General features: G+C 39.9%; 1 protein-coding gene across 14 annotated transcripts in view; it reads right to left on the bottom strand.

Moving 5' to 3' along the window:
• Positions 1-22057, bottom strand: part of FNBP1 (formin binding protein 1) — a 141125-nt gene that overhangs the window by 19726 nt on the left and 99342 nt on the right. For 4 of the 14 annotated variants that reach the window (XM_027104550.1, XM_027104549.1, XM_027104559.1 and 1 more), the window contains 6 exons: positions 14491-14619; positions 13046-13192; positions 10899-11096; positions 9768-9950; positions 4188-4202; positions 222-331 (listed from right to left, as the gene is read on the bottom strand). In XM_027104550.1, the coding sequence (XP_026960351.1) occupies positions 222-331; positions 4188-4202; positions 9768-9950; positions 10899-11096; positions 13046-13192; positions 14491-14619 (782 nt within the window). The remainder of the gene's footprint in view (positions 1-221; positions 332-4187; positions 4203-9767; positions 9951-10898; positions 11097-13045; positions 13193-14490; positions 14620-22057) is intronic. The other 10 variants (XM_027104552.1, XM_027104553.1, XM_027104562.1 and 7 more) reach the window with 8 other exon arrangements.

The following is a 22057-nucleotide window of genomic DNA, read 5'->3' as shown; positions in this document are numbered from 1 at the left end:
ACATACAAAAATGAAGAAGATAGTCATGTGTATTTTGTTGTCCAAACTCAGAATAATACCTATTTGTTAAAAGAACCCTCCCTGTCTTTACTAAAGCAATCCAGTAGACTACAACCAAACACGCGGCTAAAATAATCACTGGGATTAAAATCTGATGTAGGGCCTCCCATCTTTCCAAACCGAACTCAAATGTCTTAATAAGTCATATCGATCCACTCTACCTTTGATCCATCTCCTTTTGAATTTCTTTATTTAATTCATCGACTTTCTGTTGTAGCTTTTTCCTTCTCTGTTCAGGTGGGAGGTTGCTGAAATCTTCTGGAGTCGCACCCTGCAGATGCAAAAAGAAATAGAAACCTCACGGCACTCCTTGACAAAAAGACACCGAGGGAAGCCTGCGGGAAAGAGTCCCCAGACAACAGGGCAATGCAGACGTCTGCATGTGTTTTCATGAACTAAATTAAGCTCTTTCCCACGACACCCAGCTGAGATGCAAAAATCAGTGCATGCAAACTGCAAAAGGCCCGCACACCGTTTTCATGCCGGCCCAGACACCTCTGACAAGGCAGGGAGCACCGAGACAGGAAGATATACTTTTGACTCGAGAGAGGATCAATGAAAAACAAATTTGGAGACTGATTCTGCACTTTAGTGTCAGTGTCGGTGGCAACACTGAAGCTTTAGGTTTGTTTCTTCACATAAAACAGTGATAAGTGCCCCCGCCAACTGCTGCATTTCGATGGCATTGCTTCCCCCACCCCACCCAGCCTGAGTATTCCTTCCCGTCTCCTCACACAGGCCGAGGCCGAAAAGTGAAGTGACAGATGGGACGTCTAGTTCCTCAGAGAATGTGGGTAAAAGGGACATTAAAAAAAAAAATCCCCGCCCCACCTCCCTCCCACGTACTCTTCTTGCCTCTGCTGCCTCTAAAAATCTGGTCGGTTCTTTTTCATCATCGTTAGGATCATCTCAGAGAATTCATAGAGAACACCGCCCCCAGCCCCAGATTCAAACCCAACAACCCACAGTGTATGAAATCAGCCTCAGCTGTTTCTAATTCATCAGAAGTAGTGTACTTTGATATCTTGATTCCCTTTCAAAAAAATTGCTCTCTCTCCTCTGTGCATGTGATTTAAGTAGAAAATATCAACCGTGAGTTTCTAGACTCCTACCTACGCTTACATGTCAGAAGCTGTAGCTAAGCTGTGGCCATCAAGTGCTTTTCCTTAAATGAGGCTATTTTCATAAAGAAAGAGAAATTTATCAATAGCCAGGGATAAGCCAGGGAATTTAGAAAAGAGATTTTGCTTTAGAACCAATTAAACAAAGGCAAGACAGGCTTGCCTGGGAGCGGGTGGAAAAGAAGGGACCCGGATAATGTAACTGCAAAATTAGCTTGAGTTTGCCAAGCAGCTTACACGGGGGCTTGTGACTGAAGTTCCTAGGCTGCTTATGAGAAAATGCCAGGCTGCTGTGCTGGAAGTTTGTGATTCAGCAAATAGTTCACCACTAAGGCCACCAAAGACCTTTCAGCTAATAGTCTCAAAGACTTGTGTGCGTGTGTGTGTGTGTGTGTGTGTGTGTGTGTGTGAGTGAAAAGCAAAACAGAAGTGATTATTCCCTAATGCCAAACCAAGGAAGTTCAACTTGCTTCTAAAACTAAGATGAAGCCCAGTAATCTTCAATATAAAAATAAAGCAGACCTGTTTTTCCTTTTCCATAAACTATTGTGCTGTAACACTTGAAACCTTCATTAAGTGCTTTTCAATTTTCTCAACTCAATCACTGAGCCTGAAAGCTCAGTACTTTGTTCTCATGCTGAATTGACTTAAAAGAGATCAGCATGTTTTCTAGAACAGAGATTTTGGTTTTGTTTTCATTTTTGTTTTAATGTTAGAATGCGACAAAACACAGCGTGAGATACACTGCTGCAGAGGTCAGCAAACCTAGTAAGCAGTCAGTGTTCACTCATACATATCTATTGAGCCTCGCTATGTGCTATGAGACCCAAAAGAACTTTCTCAGTGATGGAAATGTTCTCACATCTGCACCGTCCAATATAGTAGCCGCATATGGCTGTTGAGCCCTTGAAGTGTGCCCAGTACAACTGTGGAACCGAATTTTAAAATTTTAGTTACTTTTCATTTAAATTAAGTTAAATTTAATTAAGTTACCTGTGGTGAGTGGATACCACATTGTACCACATAGGTCTAGACTGTGAACAGGTGTAAGGTTTGCACTGGATAAACAGGTGCAAAGAAATCTGTAGTAAACAACACTCTAACTTATGACTTATAAATAGATGGCTCAAACAACGACAACAACAAACGCAACCCTGATCATCTACAGAAACGAAAGCAATTAAATAATAAATGATCCCTTTCACTTGATCAGGAGTTAGTCTAACTGACCAGTTAGGTCCCTTTCAATAGATAGTCTATATTTCTGTGTTGTTATTTAAAAACCAATCCCAGTAACTATGCCTCAAACAAACTTCATGTGACCATTGGAGATTCAGGTCAACAGCTTCTTCTAGATCCAAAGAAACTCGAGGTTTCTGGAAAGTACCTTCAAAGGTTCATTTTGTCCTATTCACCTTTTGAAGCTTGAATTCTTTCGAACAATACTCTCACCTATGATTCATTTTGCCACAGAGGAATTTTTATTTCTACCTTCGAGGCAGAATAGATTTTCTGAACTCTCTGGAGGGGCCCCTAGGATACTGGCTGTACCAGGGTTTGGAAAAGGGGCCAAAATACGTATATTTTCAATGGCTGTGGCTCTAAGAGGATCTCGTTTTACCTGCTACTGGAATCAAACACTTGCTCCTGGGCAATGGCACGAGCTGCTTCTTGAGTTTTATTATCTTTACACCCAAGCCATCTGTGTGTAACTTCTCTATTAGCTTCAAAGTAAGGGCATCGAGCAGCAGTTCAATACAAGGTTGGTAAAATGATTTATCTCAAACAGAAAGACTGCCCGATAATGTTATCTTTAGCTGCTAGCACGTGAGCAAAAGAACAAATAAAGGGCAAAAAAGAAACCCTGGCATCCGAGAGACTCCCAGTTTATGGATCCAATTTCTCCCAAATTCATACTGCTGCTAATGACTGATGTTCATTTAAGATCTTTCCTTCTTGTAGAACTCTTCTCGGGATTTTATTTTGCCGTCTAAGAAATGTTTAATTTAATAAAATATTCCTTTTCCTTAGGGCTGGAACAGTCGCCAAATACTGAGTCAGGTTGAAAAATTATGTATATATATGTTTATGTATGTACTGAAACATGTATAAAAGTATGTATAAGGATAACCATAAAATATTGTCATACTTTCTCAACAGCAGCGCATAAAATGCTGGTCTTATCCCTGGTTGAAGTGTCACAGTTCATCACTGTCCGTAATTTTAGGATATTCTCAGCTGTGGTGTTGGAGACTATTACGTAACTTACACATATTTGAAGTACAGTAATGGGTTATGTGGTTAAGAGTTTCTTTTAATAGATTTAATGATTAGTTTGACTATTTACTAGGGCTATAGAATTAAAAGTAGAAACAACACCGAACACTAAAGAAATCATTTTAGAAAGGCTTAGGAGGCTCTTTTCATTGTCCATAAAATCGTCTTTGATTTCTTAAATCAGCCATGCACAAGGCACCCATGTATTTATGTAGCAACTTAAAGATTTCGTGACCTCCAATTCTCGAAGGTGCCTGAGACCTGAGTTGGAGCCCGGCATCATTCCTGCATGTCTCCCTCAGGTCCCCAGCATTTTTCATCTGCTTCTGTGGCTCCGGGGGAGGAGCAATTTTCAACGATTATATTTGCATTTATTCCGAATGATCCAATACATAAACTCCCTCATATCTAATATTCATGTTTATGTTCACATTTAAATAAAGTTTATCAACATCTGTCATCCTCTTAAGACTCCAGTGGTAAAGAAAACCAAATCATGAGTTAAGTGTTAATTTTCTTAGCAACTTGAAAAGATTACAGTCACCTCTGTTAGACTCTGGACCTTTGTATTCCAGAGGTCTAATAAAGAAACACCAACAAAAGCACACACAAGAGAAACACAAATCAACAGTTGACTCTGAAGATTTGTTGCACAATGGCACGGCACCACAAAACATACACCAAAAAACCTGATTAGATTCAGGACATGCATGGAGGAATTGTGCTTACCAGCTTGAGAGAAAGCTTCGTGTAAAAATTGAAGGGGTAACAGGGAAAAAAAGAGAGCGAGAGAGAGAGAGAGAGAGAGAGAGAGAGAGAGAGAGAAACAACAACACATGAGAAGAAGAGGAACTTGTCCATTACACTGAATTAACATACATCAATTCACCTGGCGCTTTGTGAAAATGATTTGCAGCGGTTCTGTGCCAAAGTTCCCAAGAGGGGCTGATCGACCAAAACCTTTCTCTAGCTGCCACATTGCCAGAGCAAAGTATAAAGATAGAAAAGGAGAGTTTCCGTCTACTGTTCTGGATTGGTCACATCAGCCTGAGTATAAACCAATATAAGTTTGCGGTCGGTGAAATAGCATGATTATAAAAGATGGAAATAATCACATAGCCTTTTGTTCACCAAATTTCCCATGGAAAGTTTCACACAGACTAAAAGCGTTGGGAAAGCAATTAGTTCCACAACATCCCAGTAATATTTTTATCTTAAGGAGATCTAATAAATACGAACAGTGGCATTTCCTAAAGGTATTAAGGCAAAGTCTCAAACTGGTAAATGGGAACACAGGACTGGAAGATGCTCTAAGAACCAACCTCCAGGGAGCCTTTCAGCGCCTGGCTGGAGGTGGAAGCATGATGCTCTCTCCCACCTGTGGACTGCATGCACCTCTTGCTCTGCAGAAGGTGTCTTCTGGGGCTTTCTATCGAACTCAGAGCCCTACCCACAGGGGTTCTATAGCATCTGGGGAGTCAACAGAAGCTGCTGCTCTTACAAGTTACCTTTAGGAAATAGATAGCCAACTGTCTCAACTACTGAGGTGTACTTACTCCTTGCTTTGGATTTCCTGTTAATTATCAGGACACAGCAGCTGCAATTCTGCTAGGCCCGGAGACTGGCAAAACTATACTAATTACTGGATCCAAAGCCAGATTAAAAGGCATCTCAAAATTAGGAAAAGAAACATTGGTTCTTCAGAAACAGGTGAAACATGCTTTTTGGCTATAAAGCAGTATTTTGAGAGCTCGGTGCACACTTACTTAGCTGTTATCAACCCTAAAGTTTAGGCAATTGGTAGTAGGATCCAAAAATATGTCAGAGACAAAGTTCCAAAGACAGTGTCCTTTGATTTGAAATTGGGAGGGGAGAGGGTGTTAAAAATTCCTTAACTAGAATTAAAAAATCTTATTCTTCAGATTAACTCAAAGTTGATACTTCTTTGTGAACAAGCATTAATTAAGCTTTTAAAGAAATTGTCCCTACGGGGAAAAAGACTTTTAAGGAAAGAAGTAGCAAGACAAAACTCTGGGGGAAACAGGTACAGTCATATTCATGACCGCTCTCACGTAGGCAACCTACATGAATGCCTTGAGCCCCTCCTGTAAACTTTAGCACAGATCTGTTCATCACAATTTGAGTTCTTTACAGACAACACTTATGGTGCACAGCAGAAAACTTTGCAAATATCTTCCCTGCGAAGCATACGACCATATACAAATGTTTCTCAGACATTACTGTGGAAATGTCGCTAATTTGAACACGGCACTCTATCTGCTTTCTATGTGCTACTTCCTTTGCTTAAAGTAATATATTCTTTCTTAAGCATTCCAAAAACAGAATTCTAACATCAAAACTAAGGGCATAGGAATATAACCACTTCATAATAAAAGCAAGTCATTAGGATTGAGAACAAATCCCAATAGAGAGGGGCAATATCGAATTCTCAGACAAATTCACTTTTCTGAAGTGGACAGTGATGGATGATCTACAGGAAGCACCATCCCAGTATATGGGATCCTTTTTAACAATTATAAACTGGTGTTTGGTCTTAAGCTGTAAGCCAGCCAGTTAGATCATTTCAAATTAGAAACTGAATCGTCTGCCAACAGAATACTTTCAAAGGTTGCATTAAGTGCATTGCAAGACACCTGAAGAACTAAAAAGCTGTCAGTTTCAGGCAACAATTACGGAGCCTGGGGAGCCACGAGTGTCAATAACACATGAGGGCACACAGAGCTGGCGGATCCATGTGTTATTGGGCCGTCACAGGTACTAACCTCAAGTACAAAGAAAGGGGACAGTGAACACGAATATATAAGTATCTGGTTTAAGGTCCACGGAAAGTCATTTCACTGCTCTATGACCTTGCTCAGGCTTCGCTGATTTTTTTGGTTGTCCCTTACGGATCCACGGATCCATCTGTTTCAGACGTGGGTGTGGGTAAGCGTGCTACACGCTGCCGTCTGCGAGAGTGTCATTCTCCCGTGACCAGCTGCCTTTTAGGGGTGAAATTCTGCCGTAAAATCATACCCAGTGACAACAGCTCAGACGGCAATCCCAATCAATGAAAAGGGGAAAAACACAAGATCAGCTCACTGACATTTTTAGGAAGTTTGATAGTTTGGTTCCTTTTTCCATGTAACTTTTCCGGAAGAAGAAGCCTGTGTGGTTGGATCGATACAGTGAGGCTTTTCCCAGTGTCCGGGTCAGAGAGCATCTGGGTCCCCAGTCTTGGTGCTGTCACAGGGGTTAGTGCCTGTGCCGTGACCGTATGACCTAGCCGTCACAGGTTAACTTACAACATAATCCCTAGCTTCAAAAGCATACGTGGGTTTCCCTATCGTCCTCTTCATGAGTTCTTTGTGAAAACAGAGAGACTGAGTCTGCCAATAATCAGCAAGAGAACAAGGTAAAATAAATAAAATGAAAGTAATCAGAAGATAGTTACATCTGACAAACAATTGGTAGGGATTTTCAAAATCTTTTGATCAACGATGATGGTATTTTTCCGTACAATTAACTCTAAAACGTGGGGAAAATATGTCCATATTGTAGATTTAGAAGCCCCTTGCTCACACCAGAAAAAGAAATGTTAAGACAATAAAGTTACTTTGTAGACTGCAAATTGAGAACACACAATCTAGCTTCATTTTTCTTTGACTTCAGTAAAGATGAAATAATGGTTGATCATGGTGGCATGCCAATCTTTAAAGATGTTCAATGAGACATTTGCTTACAAATGTGAATGACTTACAACAAAAAAGATTTATCCTACTTAGCTCTTCAGAAACGAAATTATTTCTGCGAAGAAACGTTTGCATAGGATTTATACATTCTGATAACAGAAACAAATGATTAAAATCTGGATCTGAAACAGATGTTATTCTCCGAGAATCCTTTTCCTATCTTCGGTGCAACAGTCTTAAAGTTAAAAAGGAGAATAAATGAAATAGCAAGGACTGCAGCATTTTAGTCACGGATCCTGTTAAACATGTACCTTCAGTTTTGAAATTGCTTTAAAATCACATTTATTTCCCCAAACTTCAGATTTTTTAAAATTTCCTCATTTACTTCTATGATGTATTTCCTTTCCTTTTTTTTTTTTCTGCACTGCTACTTCCTGAAGAAAAGTACGTCAAATCTGATCCTAAAAACAGATCAACGTAAAAGGAGGGAAGCAAAAATATGTTTCTATTTATTTACTGATGCTTCTAGTGTGTGTGTGTGTGTGTGTGTGTGTTTATTCTTGAAAACACACTCACCGTTTAGGAAATTTTTTTTTAAAAAATAGAAGTTTGCTGAGCACAGATTTGAGGTGTAAGAAATAAAATTTATTTTTGCTAATTATTTTTTTTTAAAAAAATGGGATAGGGTTCCCTTAATTAATCAGAATAACCTGTTTCTCATTTCACTGTTTTTGTTTTCAAGTGTTAATGTTTTCCTAGCCATCTTTTCTTACACTTATTGATTACTGACATTCTTGGTCTCTTCCTAAACATTTAGAGAACTCCATGAAACATGATTCAGAAACCGTGTGCAACCAACAGACTGTGATGTTGAGAGAAGAGTGGAACAGATACATACACAAATGGTAAACAGTCATGAATATTCAACATCCTTCATTATGAGATTCCAAGAGACAATGCAGAGATATTTTTATAAATATAATAAGTGAGTGCTGTGTGAAGGTTTTGGAAGCAGCAGAGATGGGGTAACTGATTTACAGTTAATGTCAAATTTTATAGTCTATAGTCTAGTATAGCGACACAGTCATATGTTGAAAATTCTTCGATGAGCAAGGAGCAGAGATGGATGGAGAATTCTAAAAGCCAGCATAATGGAGACCTAATTATAGAACTCAACACCATTCATCATCCACTTTTGAAGCTATATTCTGCCCTCCAACAAGGCCTCTCTTGAAATCTTTAGGAAATTAAATTCGAATTCTTAACCTGGATATGCTGGGTAACCTTAAAACAGGATAATTCCACCAACTGCATTCTTTGCATAAAACTTTGAGATTCCATTATTAAAGGAACTCTGCATATAAAGAAATGAGGTTTTTGTCCCTTATTTTAAAAGGTAACGATGTAGCTATCTACTATATTTACAACTTTTTTACACAGAGGAAGGGAAAAGTAAAAATTATATTTGTACAAGAACACATCCCACTACAACTATATTTCAACTCCCACAGGACAGGACAAAAGAAAACCTTACTGGATATGTTAATGCACTTAATGTTTGTTTACTCATTATTCATTATAAAGAATATCTGGGGATGGCTTAGACTAGACTGACCATTTAGGTTTATTCAGGAGGCTAGGAATGACCTTGTTCCAATCTTTTTCTAAAAAACCGAACTGGTGTCTACTTTGGATTGCTGATCAATTCCATAAGACCTTGTGACTTAAGCACATGCGATCTTAGTTAGGATGGCAAACCTGAGTCTGAGTAACAACCACTTATGAGTCAATCATGGTATAACAGATTCTCCCTGAGTATGGACTCATAGAATCTCAGGTCATAAGCAGGCTCCCTGGCTTTAAATCCTGGCTCTGTATCTTCCTAACTCCATCTTTGTATGCACCAGTTTTCTTATCAGTAAAATAAAGAACTCTTAGTACCTAGGTTCATAGGGTGGTTGAAAAAAGTAAATGAGCGCATAGAACAGAGTCTGGCAAACGACAAGCACTCAGTGAATGTGAGCCGCTAGTACTTCCCCCTTTACGATAAATACTGCATTAGGCCTTTTTGCAGTCAGTCTGTTATCAGATATTTAATCAACACCTTGTACATCACCAGAATAGCTAAAGAAACCGCTGTAACCCATATACCATTTCGCCTCAAACCCTGAGGCATAGCTCAGAGAAAAGTACCCTCACGACACATTGTTTCAGTAATTATTAAGCAAATATTTTCTGACTATACAGTGATTTCCAACGCCTCAAATGTTGCCAGCTTTAGAAACGAAATCTAAGTTTCTTTTTTGGTAAAATCAAGGTAAAATATTAATGACTTAGATGCTTCAAAAGGGAAACGGAGAAAGGTCCATCCAAAATGTGCTACAGACAAAAAGAACTCTGGGGTGGCTGGCTCCCCACCCCTCTCCCACCCATCCTGCTTCCTTCCTTCTTTCCTCTCTGTGGCGCTTCTTCTTTCCGGCTATAATGAATCATAGGTTCTTATTGTTTTACGTTATGGGAAAACACAATGGAGTCATTCACAAACAAAATAAGTTATGCAGAACAAAACATGCAACCAAAGCGCACAAGAGAGACAGGATTCCAGAGCAGAACTTACCCCACGCTTTAGACTCCTGAAGCAGTGGATTTTGGGTTTGGAGGTCATGAACTCGTTGAAGCGATGGGAGAGGGGTTCCTTTTGCTGCTTGGGAGACTGGGGGCCGTTGGGAACAGCAGAGGGTGAGGCAGAGGCAGGGGGAGGTGGGGGAGGCTGATGGGGGGATGTTAAAAGGGACATAAGCTACGTGTAAGAGACGGAGCAGTGACAGAGTAAAAAATCAGAAACAAGAAGATAAGACACAAAACAAAAATAAGCATCAAATAATATTTGAAAACCCAAAGCAAGTCAAACACAAACAATTAAATATTTAGGCCATGGTCCAAAAGAAAATACGTAAGGATACGTTAAATGGGAATATGATGGAAGTGGGAGTTTTAGTAAGTAAAGCAACAGAAGAATAGCAAGAAATGTCTGACAAGAAGCTCATGCAGACTTCCACATGCAAGCTACCGTTCTAATTAGTTACTCTAAACCAGTGTAAGCCAGAAGGGTAAATATTTCTAAACCACCTAAACTAACACAGCTTGATGGGAGAAAACGAAAGTCCTTCAATGCTAAGGTTGTGAAAACAGCAAAGACAGTCTTGAAATATTAAATTATTCTAAGGTTACAGCAGTCACATCGCCTTGATCATACTTTATGCCTATGTTAATGCTGTCATGCACTTACGTATCACACTATAAAAAGAAAACGAAAATTGTTCATGGATACATATGTTAACATGAGTTGGAAACCAAGTTATTAACCCATGGGAACGATTTCAGTTAGATATGCTGATACATGGTTATAGAAATGTTGTACAATTTCCTTTCTCCCAGCCCAGGTAACCAGCAATCTAGGAGACTTAGGAGTGAAAGGCATGATGCAAAAGCCAGAGGTCAGTAATCTGTTAGTGTGGGTGACACGGTGCAGGTGATAACGCGTCTGAAATAAGACACATGGCCATGGCCAAGGTACCATCACCAAAGAGAGATACTGTCTTAAAATAAAATAGCACACTAGCTTTTTTTTTCTTTTTTTTGCATTCTGAAACAAGCTTAAAATCTTCGTTCCTTTAAAACTAAAAGATAAAGTGAACGTCTCCACACTTTGCAACACTCATTTCACACTGGGTCCAGCCATCAGTACCTTATTTTTTTTGATGAACGGCCATAACTTTCCTTTGGATTTGCCACCAAATTTGAGCTCTGATTTGCCTTCTCCTCTGGAATTCGAAAGGCTGTTATCTGACACAGTGCGCTTCATCGGCTGGGTGTAATCCTCAAATTCAATGTCTCCAGGCGGCTCAAAACCGGACTTATAAGCTTCTATGGCCAGCTGTGAATCCTGAAATTACACCCATCACACACAAATACGTTCAGATGCATGCAAATACCTTATACACAATGAACTATGATGACCTCATACAGGTGATATTCTAAATAAGTTATATTGATTAATAATAGATTTTCTAGTAATATTTTTTTTCTAGTAATATTTTTATCATCAGAAAGAATAATTTGTAAAGCTACATGTCTAGCTGAGATTTGAAGATACTTTTAATAATTAACCATTTTTCTACATTTACAGAAACAAATATTAATTAAGAATGACTTTGCTAAAAGCAGAAAAACTGGGCCATTTATTATGCGATTCCCTTGAAAAATACAGTAGTACAAAAACCGGTTCTCATCAGAAGGTCTTAAAGCAATTTGGCATACACAAAGTCAAAGCAAAGAGTAGATAATCTCTCTGATTTCTTTGGTTAATTGTGGTTCAAAGATATGAATTTATTGAATAATTTTTCTTTATGTATATATTTGTTCACAGTCTCTCCTCTACTAGAATGTAGGCTCCCTTCTGTTTTTCCTCCACTGTGTCCCTAGTACCTAGATGGTGTCCGGTAATAATGGTGCAATAAATGTTTGCTGAATAAATCAGTGAACTGATTGCCTACTCTGTGGTGTGCACCCTGCTAGGAACTTGGAGTTCAGAATCTTCTTGGGGTCAGGTGGTGAAGACCAAAGTGTAAAGAAATGGCAACTATCGTGCCAAAGATAGATAGATAGATGTATAGTTAAACTGTTACAAAAGCACATGTGATTTGTAATAACTTTCTAACTCAATGATCATCTGATTTAAAAAATCTACTAGATGGGACTTCCCTTGTGGCGCAGTGGCTAAGAATCTGCCTGCCAAGGCAGGGGACATGGGTTCGAGCCTTGGTCCGGGAAGATCCCACATGCCGTGAAACAACTAAGCCCGTGCACCACAACTACTGAGCCTGCGCTCTAGAGCCTGCGAGCCACAACTACTGAGCCCACGTGCCTAGAGCCCGTGTTCTGCAACAAGAAAAGCCGCCGCAATGAGAAGCCCACGCACTGCAATAAAGAGTAGCCCCCGCTTGCCGCAACTAGAGAAAGCCCACGTGCAGCAACAAAGACCCAATGCAGCCAAAAATAAATACAAAATAAATAAATAAATAAATCTTAAAAAAAAAACTACTAGAGAAGACAATTTGGAAAAATCTCAACTTCCTACAGTGAGCCCACATTTTAATTTGCCGTAGCTATTTCAGTTGACACTGATTTTGTAGGTGTGCCATAGGCGTCAATTGTCTTGCAATAGCCAATCACCCTTCCTTCTTAGTAACAAGAACCCTGATTTTAAGTCAGGCACATGGCCACCCAGCAAAAAGGCTTCACTCCCCAGTCTTTTGTACAGCAGGAGATGGCCCCTAAGTTTTGACCTCTGAGATCTCTTGAGATGTAGACAGAAGTACAGGGAGCAATTTTTGGAAGCCTCTTTAAAGAGATGGCATGGGCCCTTCTCTATATAACGTTTTCTGGAATTTGGAGGTGATGGTTGGAGCTACAGAAGCCACATTGAGTTTGAAAGCCATATCATCAAAAGCTGTGAACTAGGAGATGCCTGGGTCACTGAGAACTTGCGGACCATCTGCCCATACCATGGTTGGACCCTCTTGCCTCTAGACATCTTTACATGGAAGGAAAAATAAACCACCTTAAGACACTATTGCCATTGTTATATGAACCTAAACCTATACTAGCAGATTCAGCTCTACAATCCTAAGTGTGCCAGTGACTATACTAATCCAAAACACAGAAGGCTGAATTAAAAAACTCTAAAATGGTGCTGCTTCTGTTGAAAAGTATTTGTGACCACTGAAAGCAACTACTTTCAGGCGATTAAATATGGTCACTGTGGAAAGGGGCAGGGAAATAATGAGACCGCAAACTCTTAGTTATAAATTAAGTCCAAACTACAGTACTTACATTTTTCGGATCGATTGACTCGGCTGCCTTTACTATTCCATCCAAGCACTTCCCGATGATTGGAATCACCTGCCGATCCAGCTCTGCATACGTCTTCACTGATTCTCCAATTCTCACTATCCTCCTCTCCTCCATCTCTTGTATTTTCTGAAACATCAGAATTTGCATAAAATTAATTTGGTCCACTGTTTTCTGGGTTTTTAAAAAATTAATTAATTTAATTTTGGCTGCGTTGGGTCTTTGTTGCTGCGCGCGGGCTTTCTCTAGTTGTGGCGAGTGGGGGCTACTCTTCGTTGTGATGCGCGGGCTTCTCATTGCGGTGGCTTCTTTTGTTGTGGAGCACGGGCTCTAGGCACACAGGCTTCAGTAGTTGTGGCTCGTGGGCTCTAGAGTGCAGGCTCAGTAGTTGTAGCACTCGGGCTTAGTTACTCTGCGACATGTGGGATCTTCCCAGAGCAGGGCTCAAACCCGTGTCCCCTGCATTGGCAGGCAGATTCTTAACCACTACGCCACCAAGGAAGCCCCAGTTTGGTCCACTGTTACTTACGGAAGTTGTTTTTTGGCAGCGCTGTTACCTCTAAAAAATTCTCTAGGCGGGAAATAGGCCTATAAAAAGGTTAGAGTTACAGCAACCGTAAATTTCTTGCGCCTCTACCTTAGCCAGCTGGACACCTATTTTACGAATTGCTGGGCTGCCTAAATGTACACTTTACCCAATTCCATTCCAATTTCAGTAAGAACCCGAAACTCAAGTAGTTTTACTATTAGCACCATTTGGTATTAAATTTTAAACATCTCCTCCATCTTTGAGGCACTGCTTTGTCCTTTACCAAAAGTATGGTATTTGGTTAACTGCCTTGACCCAACACAGACTTACATTAACTAGTATACCTGCCTTCTACAAGCTGGAGGTTCTTATCTGCTATGTAGACGCTATGACACAAACATTTATTATTTTTTCTACAGTTGGACTTTAAGTTGTAAAAAATTCCCAGAGTGGGAATGTATGTATCTTTTCTCAGACGATTTTTGACAACCTAAAGTAGCCAAAAGAAAAACAATCCAAAGGAAAGAACTGTCATCTATTCAAATCCTACACCTGTCTCAATGCTGCTTAGATTCCTAAAGGTTAAGTTGGAATTTTTGTAACCAGGATGGTCCTTTTAGCAAAAAGAGTGTTCATCTGAGAATCACAGTTCTAAGACTGACCAAGAATGGCTGCAGGGGCAAGCCAAGGAAGTTTGCAAAGGCTATTGATTAATCTTGAGATTCATGTTATATTTCATCTTAATGTCAGTCAGTGCTTGATCTGAATGTTTTAAAAAATGATTTGAATTAGAGGAAACTTAGAATTATATCAATACTTAGAATATAAGCCCAGAAATCATGATTCCAAGGCAACATTTTTCTAAGCAAAGCAAATCTGAGAGATCTGAACTCCTTACCTGAAAGATATTGGGAATATGAGTATGGTAATATTCATGCTGCTCGTGGTTGAATTTCTGAAGAATTGATGAGTAATCTGCTTTGCTGTCCTCTGCCATTTGGTGACGCATTTGAGCTTGTTGTCGTGCCTTAGGGCAAAAAATGAGAATACCCCCATGTTTACACATAATAAGTAGAAACCTAGGATTGCAAACTGGGGGAACTGGGGGAACTGGGGGAACTGGGGGATCAAATTTACCTCCCATTTGTTGTATTTAGCAGATGCTGTTTTAAAAAGAAATTGTTTGAACAATCCAATCCAAAAATGGGCAGAAGACCTGAAAAGACATTACTCCAAAGAAGACACATAGATGGCCAACAGGCACATGAAAAGCTGCTCGACATCACTAATTATTACAGAAATGTAAGTCAAAACAACAGTGAAATATCACCTCGCACCTGTCAAAATGGCTATCAGGAAAAAGTCTACGAATAACAAATGTTGGTTAGGATGTAGAGAAAAGTGAACGCTTGTACACTATTGGTGGAAATTGGTGCAGCCCCTATGGAAAACAATATAGAGGTTCCTCAAAAAACTAAAAATAAAACTACCATATGATCCAGCAATTCTACTCTTGGGTATATATCCAGAAAAAAAATGAAAACATTAATTCGAAAAGATACATGCACCCCAATGTTCATAGCAGCACTATTTACAATAGCCAAGACATGGAAGCAACCCAGGTGTCTATCAACAGATGACTGGATTAGGAAGATGTGATACACACACACACACACACACACACACACACATATACACACACAATGGAATATTACTAAGATATAAAAAAGAATGAAATACTGACATTTGTGGCAACATGGATGACCCTAGAAAATATTATGCTTAGTGAAATAAGCCAGACGGAGAAAGACAAATACTGTATGAGATCACTTACACGTGGAATCTAAAAAAAATAGTACAAATGAATATCAGACTCACAGCTGGAAAACAAACTTGTGGTTACCAAAGGGGAAAGGGACAAATTAGGGGTATAGGATTAACGATACCAGCTACTATATTTATAACAGATAAGCAACAAGGATATACTGTATAGCACAGGAAATTATGGCCATTATCTTGTAATAACCTATAGTGGAGTATAGTCTGCAAAAATACTGAATCACTATGCTGTACACCTGAAACTAACATAATATTATAAATCAACTGCAATTCAATTTAAAAAAAAAGAAAAAGGAGAAAGAGATTATTTAGAATTTGAATTTACTTTAGGCAAGGATGTGCACCCTAATTTTTCACAAACACCAACATTCTCTATTGTCTTAACTTGGTATTACTTTCTAGTTTGACACATGTGCCAACATTCTTTATTGTCTGCACTTGGCCCAATTCGCACATTTATGTTACCTAGATTTAGGTTCCCTTATGGGAACCGCTGATCATAGTTTTTATATCCTGAGGAGGGGACAGGCGATCTATAAATTTTTTAATCCAATTCTCAACGGAGTTCATGAATTAAAAAGTCATATCGGGGGCTTCCCTGGTGATGCAGTGGTTGAGAATCCGCCTGCCAATGCAGGGGACACGAGTGTGATCCCTGGTCCAGGAAGATCCCACATATTGCGCAGCAACTAAGCCCATGAGCCACGACTACTGAAGCCCGCGCGCCTAGAGCCCGTGCTCTGCAACAAGAGAAGCCCGCCGCAATGAGAAGCCCACGCACCGCAATGAAGAGTAGCCCCCGCTCGCCGCAACTAGAGAAAGCCTGTGCACAGCAGTGAAGACCCAAAGCAGCTAAAAATAAATAAATAAATATTTTTAAAAAAGGTACACGAACCAGTGATCTAAAGGGACCTTTCTAAAACTCTCCACTATGTTTATTTTCAGAATATACTTTAAAGAAGCAGTAAGTACGGTGCTCTCTTTGTGCTTTTTATGTGTGTGTGTGTGTGTGTGCGCGCGCGCGTGCTATTTTGTGTTTTACTGCATTGCTTTTCTCCTAAATAATAATAGAACTCATACATTTGTTTCTCTCTTCTCATTCACTTTTTGGCTAATTACACACAGGCAAGAAAGGGGCTCTTAGCGACAAGTTGCAGAATCGATTTGAAAGTTCAAACAAGAATGTCTGTAAAGTCGAAAGTCCTCCACAAATAGCAGAGATTGTTATGCTGGTAACAGCTCCTCAGATTCCTCCAGCACCTTGGAGGCGCCTTGATAAATACAATCTCATGAATCTCTAAGACAATCTGAGGTCCGTGCAGGGCAACAACTACCCCCTGCCAGATGAAGAGATGGCTTGGCCTGTATACTGGGCAAACTTACCACACTGAACCAAGAACTCAACAGGAAAAGGGCCTTGTTCCAACATACCCAAGGCAACTTTTGTTTGTTGTTTTGTCTTGTTTTACTGAACCTAACTGCTTAAAAAAAGAAAAAGAAAAAACAAAGAACCGTTCAAATGCCAACACGAAGAAGAAAGGCTGGAGTCGTTTGTCCCACTCTCTGTCTGATCACTGGTACCAGATCGGTTTCTTCGCACCGCCATGTCCTTCGTTGGTTTCCTGCCTCTGTGACCTGAAGGCTTAACCTGATTTCACTTCCTTGATATGCTTCGCTCATCTGTGTATCCGTGAAAGCCCGAGGTGGTCATTCAGAGCTGCTTCCTTTATTTTCTTCTCTGTTCATACGTAAACACTTCCCAAATGCAGGGAACAATATTAATATTTCCAAACTGATTTCCTTATTACCTGAGGCTTCTTAGTTTCTTAAGACCTTTAGGTACCTCAAAACCAATTTACCAACTTCTCACCTCCCCTCAGTTAGTTCAGCTGCCGCATTCTTCCTCTTTGTCAGCGGACTGTTAACTCCCTTCCTGACCATACGCTTTGGCTTCCGCTTTACTGTGTTCACTAGCAGATACGTAAGCTAGTCCCCAGCATGTTGAGTCCCCAGCTACCCCGCAAAATCCATGCCTTTCCAACACACAGTAACCCTCCTCCACTTTAATAGTAGCTTCCCCACCTACGTGCACTCCATCTGTTCCCCTGATGCAACCAACTCAAAAATCCTTTTAACTCTTTCAATTACCTAGAATTTTATCATTTCTCATTCTATTATGACGATGGGGAAAAAAAAATAACATACAAGGAAATTCCCAGGTAACCTCCCACTTCTAAAAAATTCTCTCTTTCATTTACAAAACTTCCTCAGAAAACAAGTCTCAGAAAAATCCCAGGGGAGGGAGGTTCCGTCATCTCTTTTGTAAGGAGAGTAGCAAGATGGACAGTCTCCTTATTTATTTTGCAGAAATGATTCTAATTTGGTGAAAACTTAAAATAGCTTAGTTCTGAAACAGAGATCAGAATGTCATCATTAAATATGCACTTATGTGTGTATACACACACACACACAGCCCACATAAGCAGATTAATGTTTCCTGACAGTCAAGCCATCATAACGACCATGGAATATTTTACTCATGAGAACTGGAGGTGAGCCTGCCAGAGGTACCCCAGCACCATCTGATTGGAAGTGGTCATCATCCTCTAACCTCTGAACTCCCCAGAATCTCTAATCATGTTTTTGCTTTGGCTATATAATTGCTTTTATTAATATAAATTCATAATCGTTTAATATTAATTAAACTATTAATATTAATTCATAATAATTAAACTATTAATAATTAATATTAATTCATAATAGTTTCACAGTGCCCTGCACAATGCATTCCTGAAATGTAACTAGGTGACCAGTAAACTATGGAAGAAACTGAGATAAGGAAGAACATGGATAAAATCCAGCCTGGAAAGTGAGCTGAGTAGAAGAAAACAAACAGACTCCAGAGGGAACGGGTCTACCTTTTGTAAAGGAAGCATGATCTCTCTGGGAGTTTTCTTGAAAGGAAAAGTTTGGACCTGAGGTTGCAAAAGCCTCTGTGCCTCTGCAGATTCTCTCTGACTCACTAAAAGGATAAAGCAACATTTAAAAGCAGCAAAATATTGTCGCACATCAGATTCTGCAAGGCCACCGCAGGAAGACGGGACTATCTTACTCTCAATCCCAGCATCCAGCTGCTTTGAATTAATACCCACTGTTGAATCCAGGCCCAGGAATGTGCCATTGTTCTGACCAAGATTTACTGTGCAAATCTATTTTTGTTTCGTAAGCTGCTGTGTTTATTTTGCGATGGAACTTCAAGAGTCTCTCTCTAAAACTAGTGCTGAGTCAGTTACTCATTACTACAAATATGTTTTTAAAAATATCTTTAAAAGTATTTTCAAAAACTTATTTGGAGTAACCGCTAAGTAACTAGATATTTTCGAGAGTGTATCTCCTAATGACTAAGGCTACATGAAGATTAGAAGCATCACTTCTCCTCCCTTTTTAAGTCCATCTGAAAATAGCAACTATTATCTTAAAGAGGTATAGTATTTCTACTGTCAGCCAGACCATTAGCTATTTCTTTTCATTCATGTTCTCATTCTAAGAATAAAAGATACTGCATCTTATAGCAATATTACTGTAGGGCAGAGAGAAGGTCAGAGGGTTTTTTTTTTTTTTAATGACTCAGAGTTACAGAATTTAGAGATAACATTCTAAAAAAGTCCAGAATGACCACAACTGCCTGAGGCTGTAATTCACAGACATCTTTAAATAAGAACTACACCAGTTTCACTGTCAATCAGAAAGACTGAACTTAAATTTTAGAATTTCTTTGACAAATCCTTGGGAATCTCCCCAAATAAATCCAAATAGGCCTAAGTATGTATTGCTTAAGCGCTACTTCACTGCTTAGTAATTCTTAACACCTCTAACTCAACATCCTATGGAAATAAAGCTGTGCTGCCTAAAAGGTCAGAGTTACAGTTTCTAAATAAAGAAAACAAGATTTTAGAAACTGAGCTGCAGCCCAATGCTTCTAAATCCTCACAGGTTTAAAGACAAAAATACTAAAATCCATTTAGTTAGTTAAATTTAGATGATGAGCACGGCCAAAATGTGTAGCTATTTCCTGTTCAATTCGCTATTACTTTTTCCTTAATATTTCAAATATTAAGAAGAAAACACCGCTGGCTGAGTCTCAATTGTCATAAACAGAGAAAATGAGCTATACTAAGGAATGTTTACTTTCACACACGGAATAGGGTTATACTTACTAGGTTATACCCTCACATCTTTTATCAGGGCTGCTTATAGCTTTTGACCTTTTAACAAAATGACCAAATATGGACTGGTTCTATTTATATATTTATTGTTAAATACATAATGAGATGTATTATTATTATTATTTTTTTTTGCGGTACGCGGGCCTCTCACTGTTGTGGCCTCTCCCGTCGCGCGCGCAGGCTCAGCGGCCATGGCTCACGGGCCCAGCCACTCCGTGGTACGTGGGATCCTCCCAGACCGGGGCACGAACCCGCGTCCCCTGCATCGGCAGGCGGACTCTCAACCACTGCGCCACCTGGGAAGCCCGAGATGTATTAATTTTTGAACATGACCTCAGACTTCTCAGGACTGTATACACTGCTGTTCCTTAAATGATAAACTATTTATTGCAGCAGCATTCCTAGCTTTTGGAAAGTCAAATTTTTCCTTGATTAGAAGTATGTGAATATAACAACTTAGAAAGGCCCCACTTGATTACCAAAAATTTGGGGAGCACAATGAAAAATGTTTCATCACTGGTAGTTCCAACAGCAGTAAATGTTCTCTGGAGCAGCTGGACTTTCAATATTTTATTTCATCATTATCATAAGAAGAGATCAATTGTATTTTAGGCCAGAGGGGAAAGGAGGGCTAAATTGAGATTTTATTCTGAATTTACTATTCTGAACCACAGCTAGGCTGTCCATATTTATTATCCAATAGCCCGTGACCTGCAACAGCTCCACTTAGGGGGCAGATGGCCTGACCACCAGCCCCGAAATCCAGCCAAAAGGGCACAGAGCCTGGGCTGGAGACACAGCAAGAATCCAGCAGGGCACCTGGCTCTCGATTCACCCCTCTGCAACTACCTGAGCTGCTGACTTAATATTGTGCATAAAATCAAACTTACGAATTTAATAACCTGGGTTATCTGGCCTCTCTCCATCTTAGTTCTTTTTTCACCCAATTACAAAAATATGCTTGCTGTAAATAATTCAAATTTACAGAATTGTAAGGTTTAGAAAGTAGAAGTCCCTGCACATTCCACCCTCTGGTAAACACTGGTCATAGTGAAAACCTAGTGTCCTTCCCTGGTGGAGTGGGATCTGAGATAACACTGAGAGGAGGTAGAGCAGCCTTAGGAAATTCACCGGAAAGTTCCAAGAACACAGCTGCAAGGACATCATTAAATGACACCACCACATTACAATGATCCCCAATCAACAGCTGGCAAAGATGGTGAGTCTCAGAGCCACCAGTAGCTCCAACGATTGGAGCACCTTTCCTTTTGGACGTGGCCAGGTTAAAGAGAAGAAATGCACACATTTTCACAGCATACAAGAGAGGCAGGGGCCACTGGATATTGTGACCTATTCTCTAGGTGTGTCGCCCCCCCCACCCCCCATGCAGCAGCACACAGCATGTGGGATCTTAGTTCCCCGACCAGGGATCAAACCCACACCCCCTGCAGTAGAAGCATGAAATCTTAACCACTGGACCACCAGGGAAGTCCCTCTAAGTCTTTTTTTTTTTTTAAGTTATTTATTTATTTATTTATTTATGGCTGCGTTGGGTCTTCGTTGCTGCGCGCGGGCTTTCTCCAGTTGCAGTGAGCAGGGGCTACTCTTCATTGCCGTGCACAGGCTTCTCATTGTGGTGGCTTCTCTTGTTGCAGATCACGGGCTCTAGGTGCGCAGGCTCAGTAGCTGTGGTGGACGGGTTAAGGTGCTCTGCGGCATGTGGGATCTTCCCGGACCAGGGATCGAACCCGTGTCCCTGCATTGGCAGGCGGATTCTTAACCACTGCGCCACCAGGTCCTCCTCTACGTATTTTTGAGACCAGAAAAACAGCAATCTATTGAGAATCCCTGAACTTCTAACTGGTAAACTGAATTCCTCTATGATTTGTCAATGATTAGGAGTAAAACTGATTTCACCCTAGTCTTTGACCCAGCAATTCTACTTCTGGGAATTTATCCTAATGAAATAATTTTCAGTGTTCACAAAAGATATCCACACAGTATTGTTTATAATAGCTAATAATTTGAGACAATGTCCAATAATGTGATTGGTTAATTATATGTCATACCCTTGATGGACTATTGTGTAGCCTGGAAGAAAAATAATGTGAAAGAGTATTTAATAAGGGAAAGTGAAAGCTATATATAATTTAATTTTTTTCAAGTTTCTAAAACAGTGTTTACAGTATAATCTCATTATTATAAAAATAAAACATTAATAATGATCACTTCTGAAAAGAGTGACGAAGTTAGTTTATTTTGCCAAAAAGCTTAGTGAAAGAGGCAAATTCTAACGCAGAATTCCAGAAACAACAGTGAAAGATTGAAGAGGTATGGCTTGCCTTTGAGGTACACACACACACACACACACACACACACACACACACACACACACACACA

The sequence above is a fragment of the Aethalodelphis obliquidens genome, unplaced genomic scaffold (genome assembly GCF_003676395.1).
Source record: "Aethalodelphis obliquidens isolate GAN/ISIS:26980383/991018 unplaced genomic scaffold, ASM367639v1 scaffold7, whole genome shotgun sequence".
NCBI classification, from domain to species: domain Eukaryota; kingdom Metazoa; phylum Chordata; class Mammalia; order Artiodactyla; family Delphinidae; genus Aethalodelphis; species Aethalodelphis obliquidens.
Note: the sequence above shows the minus strand (reverse complement) of the source record. Positions and strands in the feature narration are given on the sequence as shown.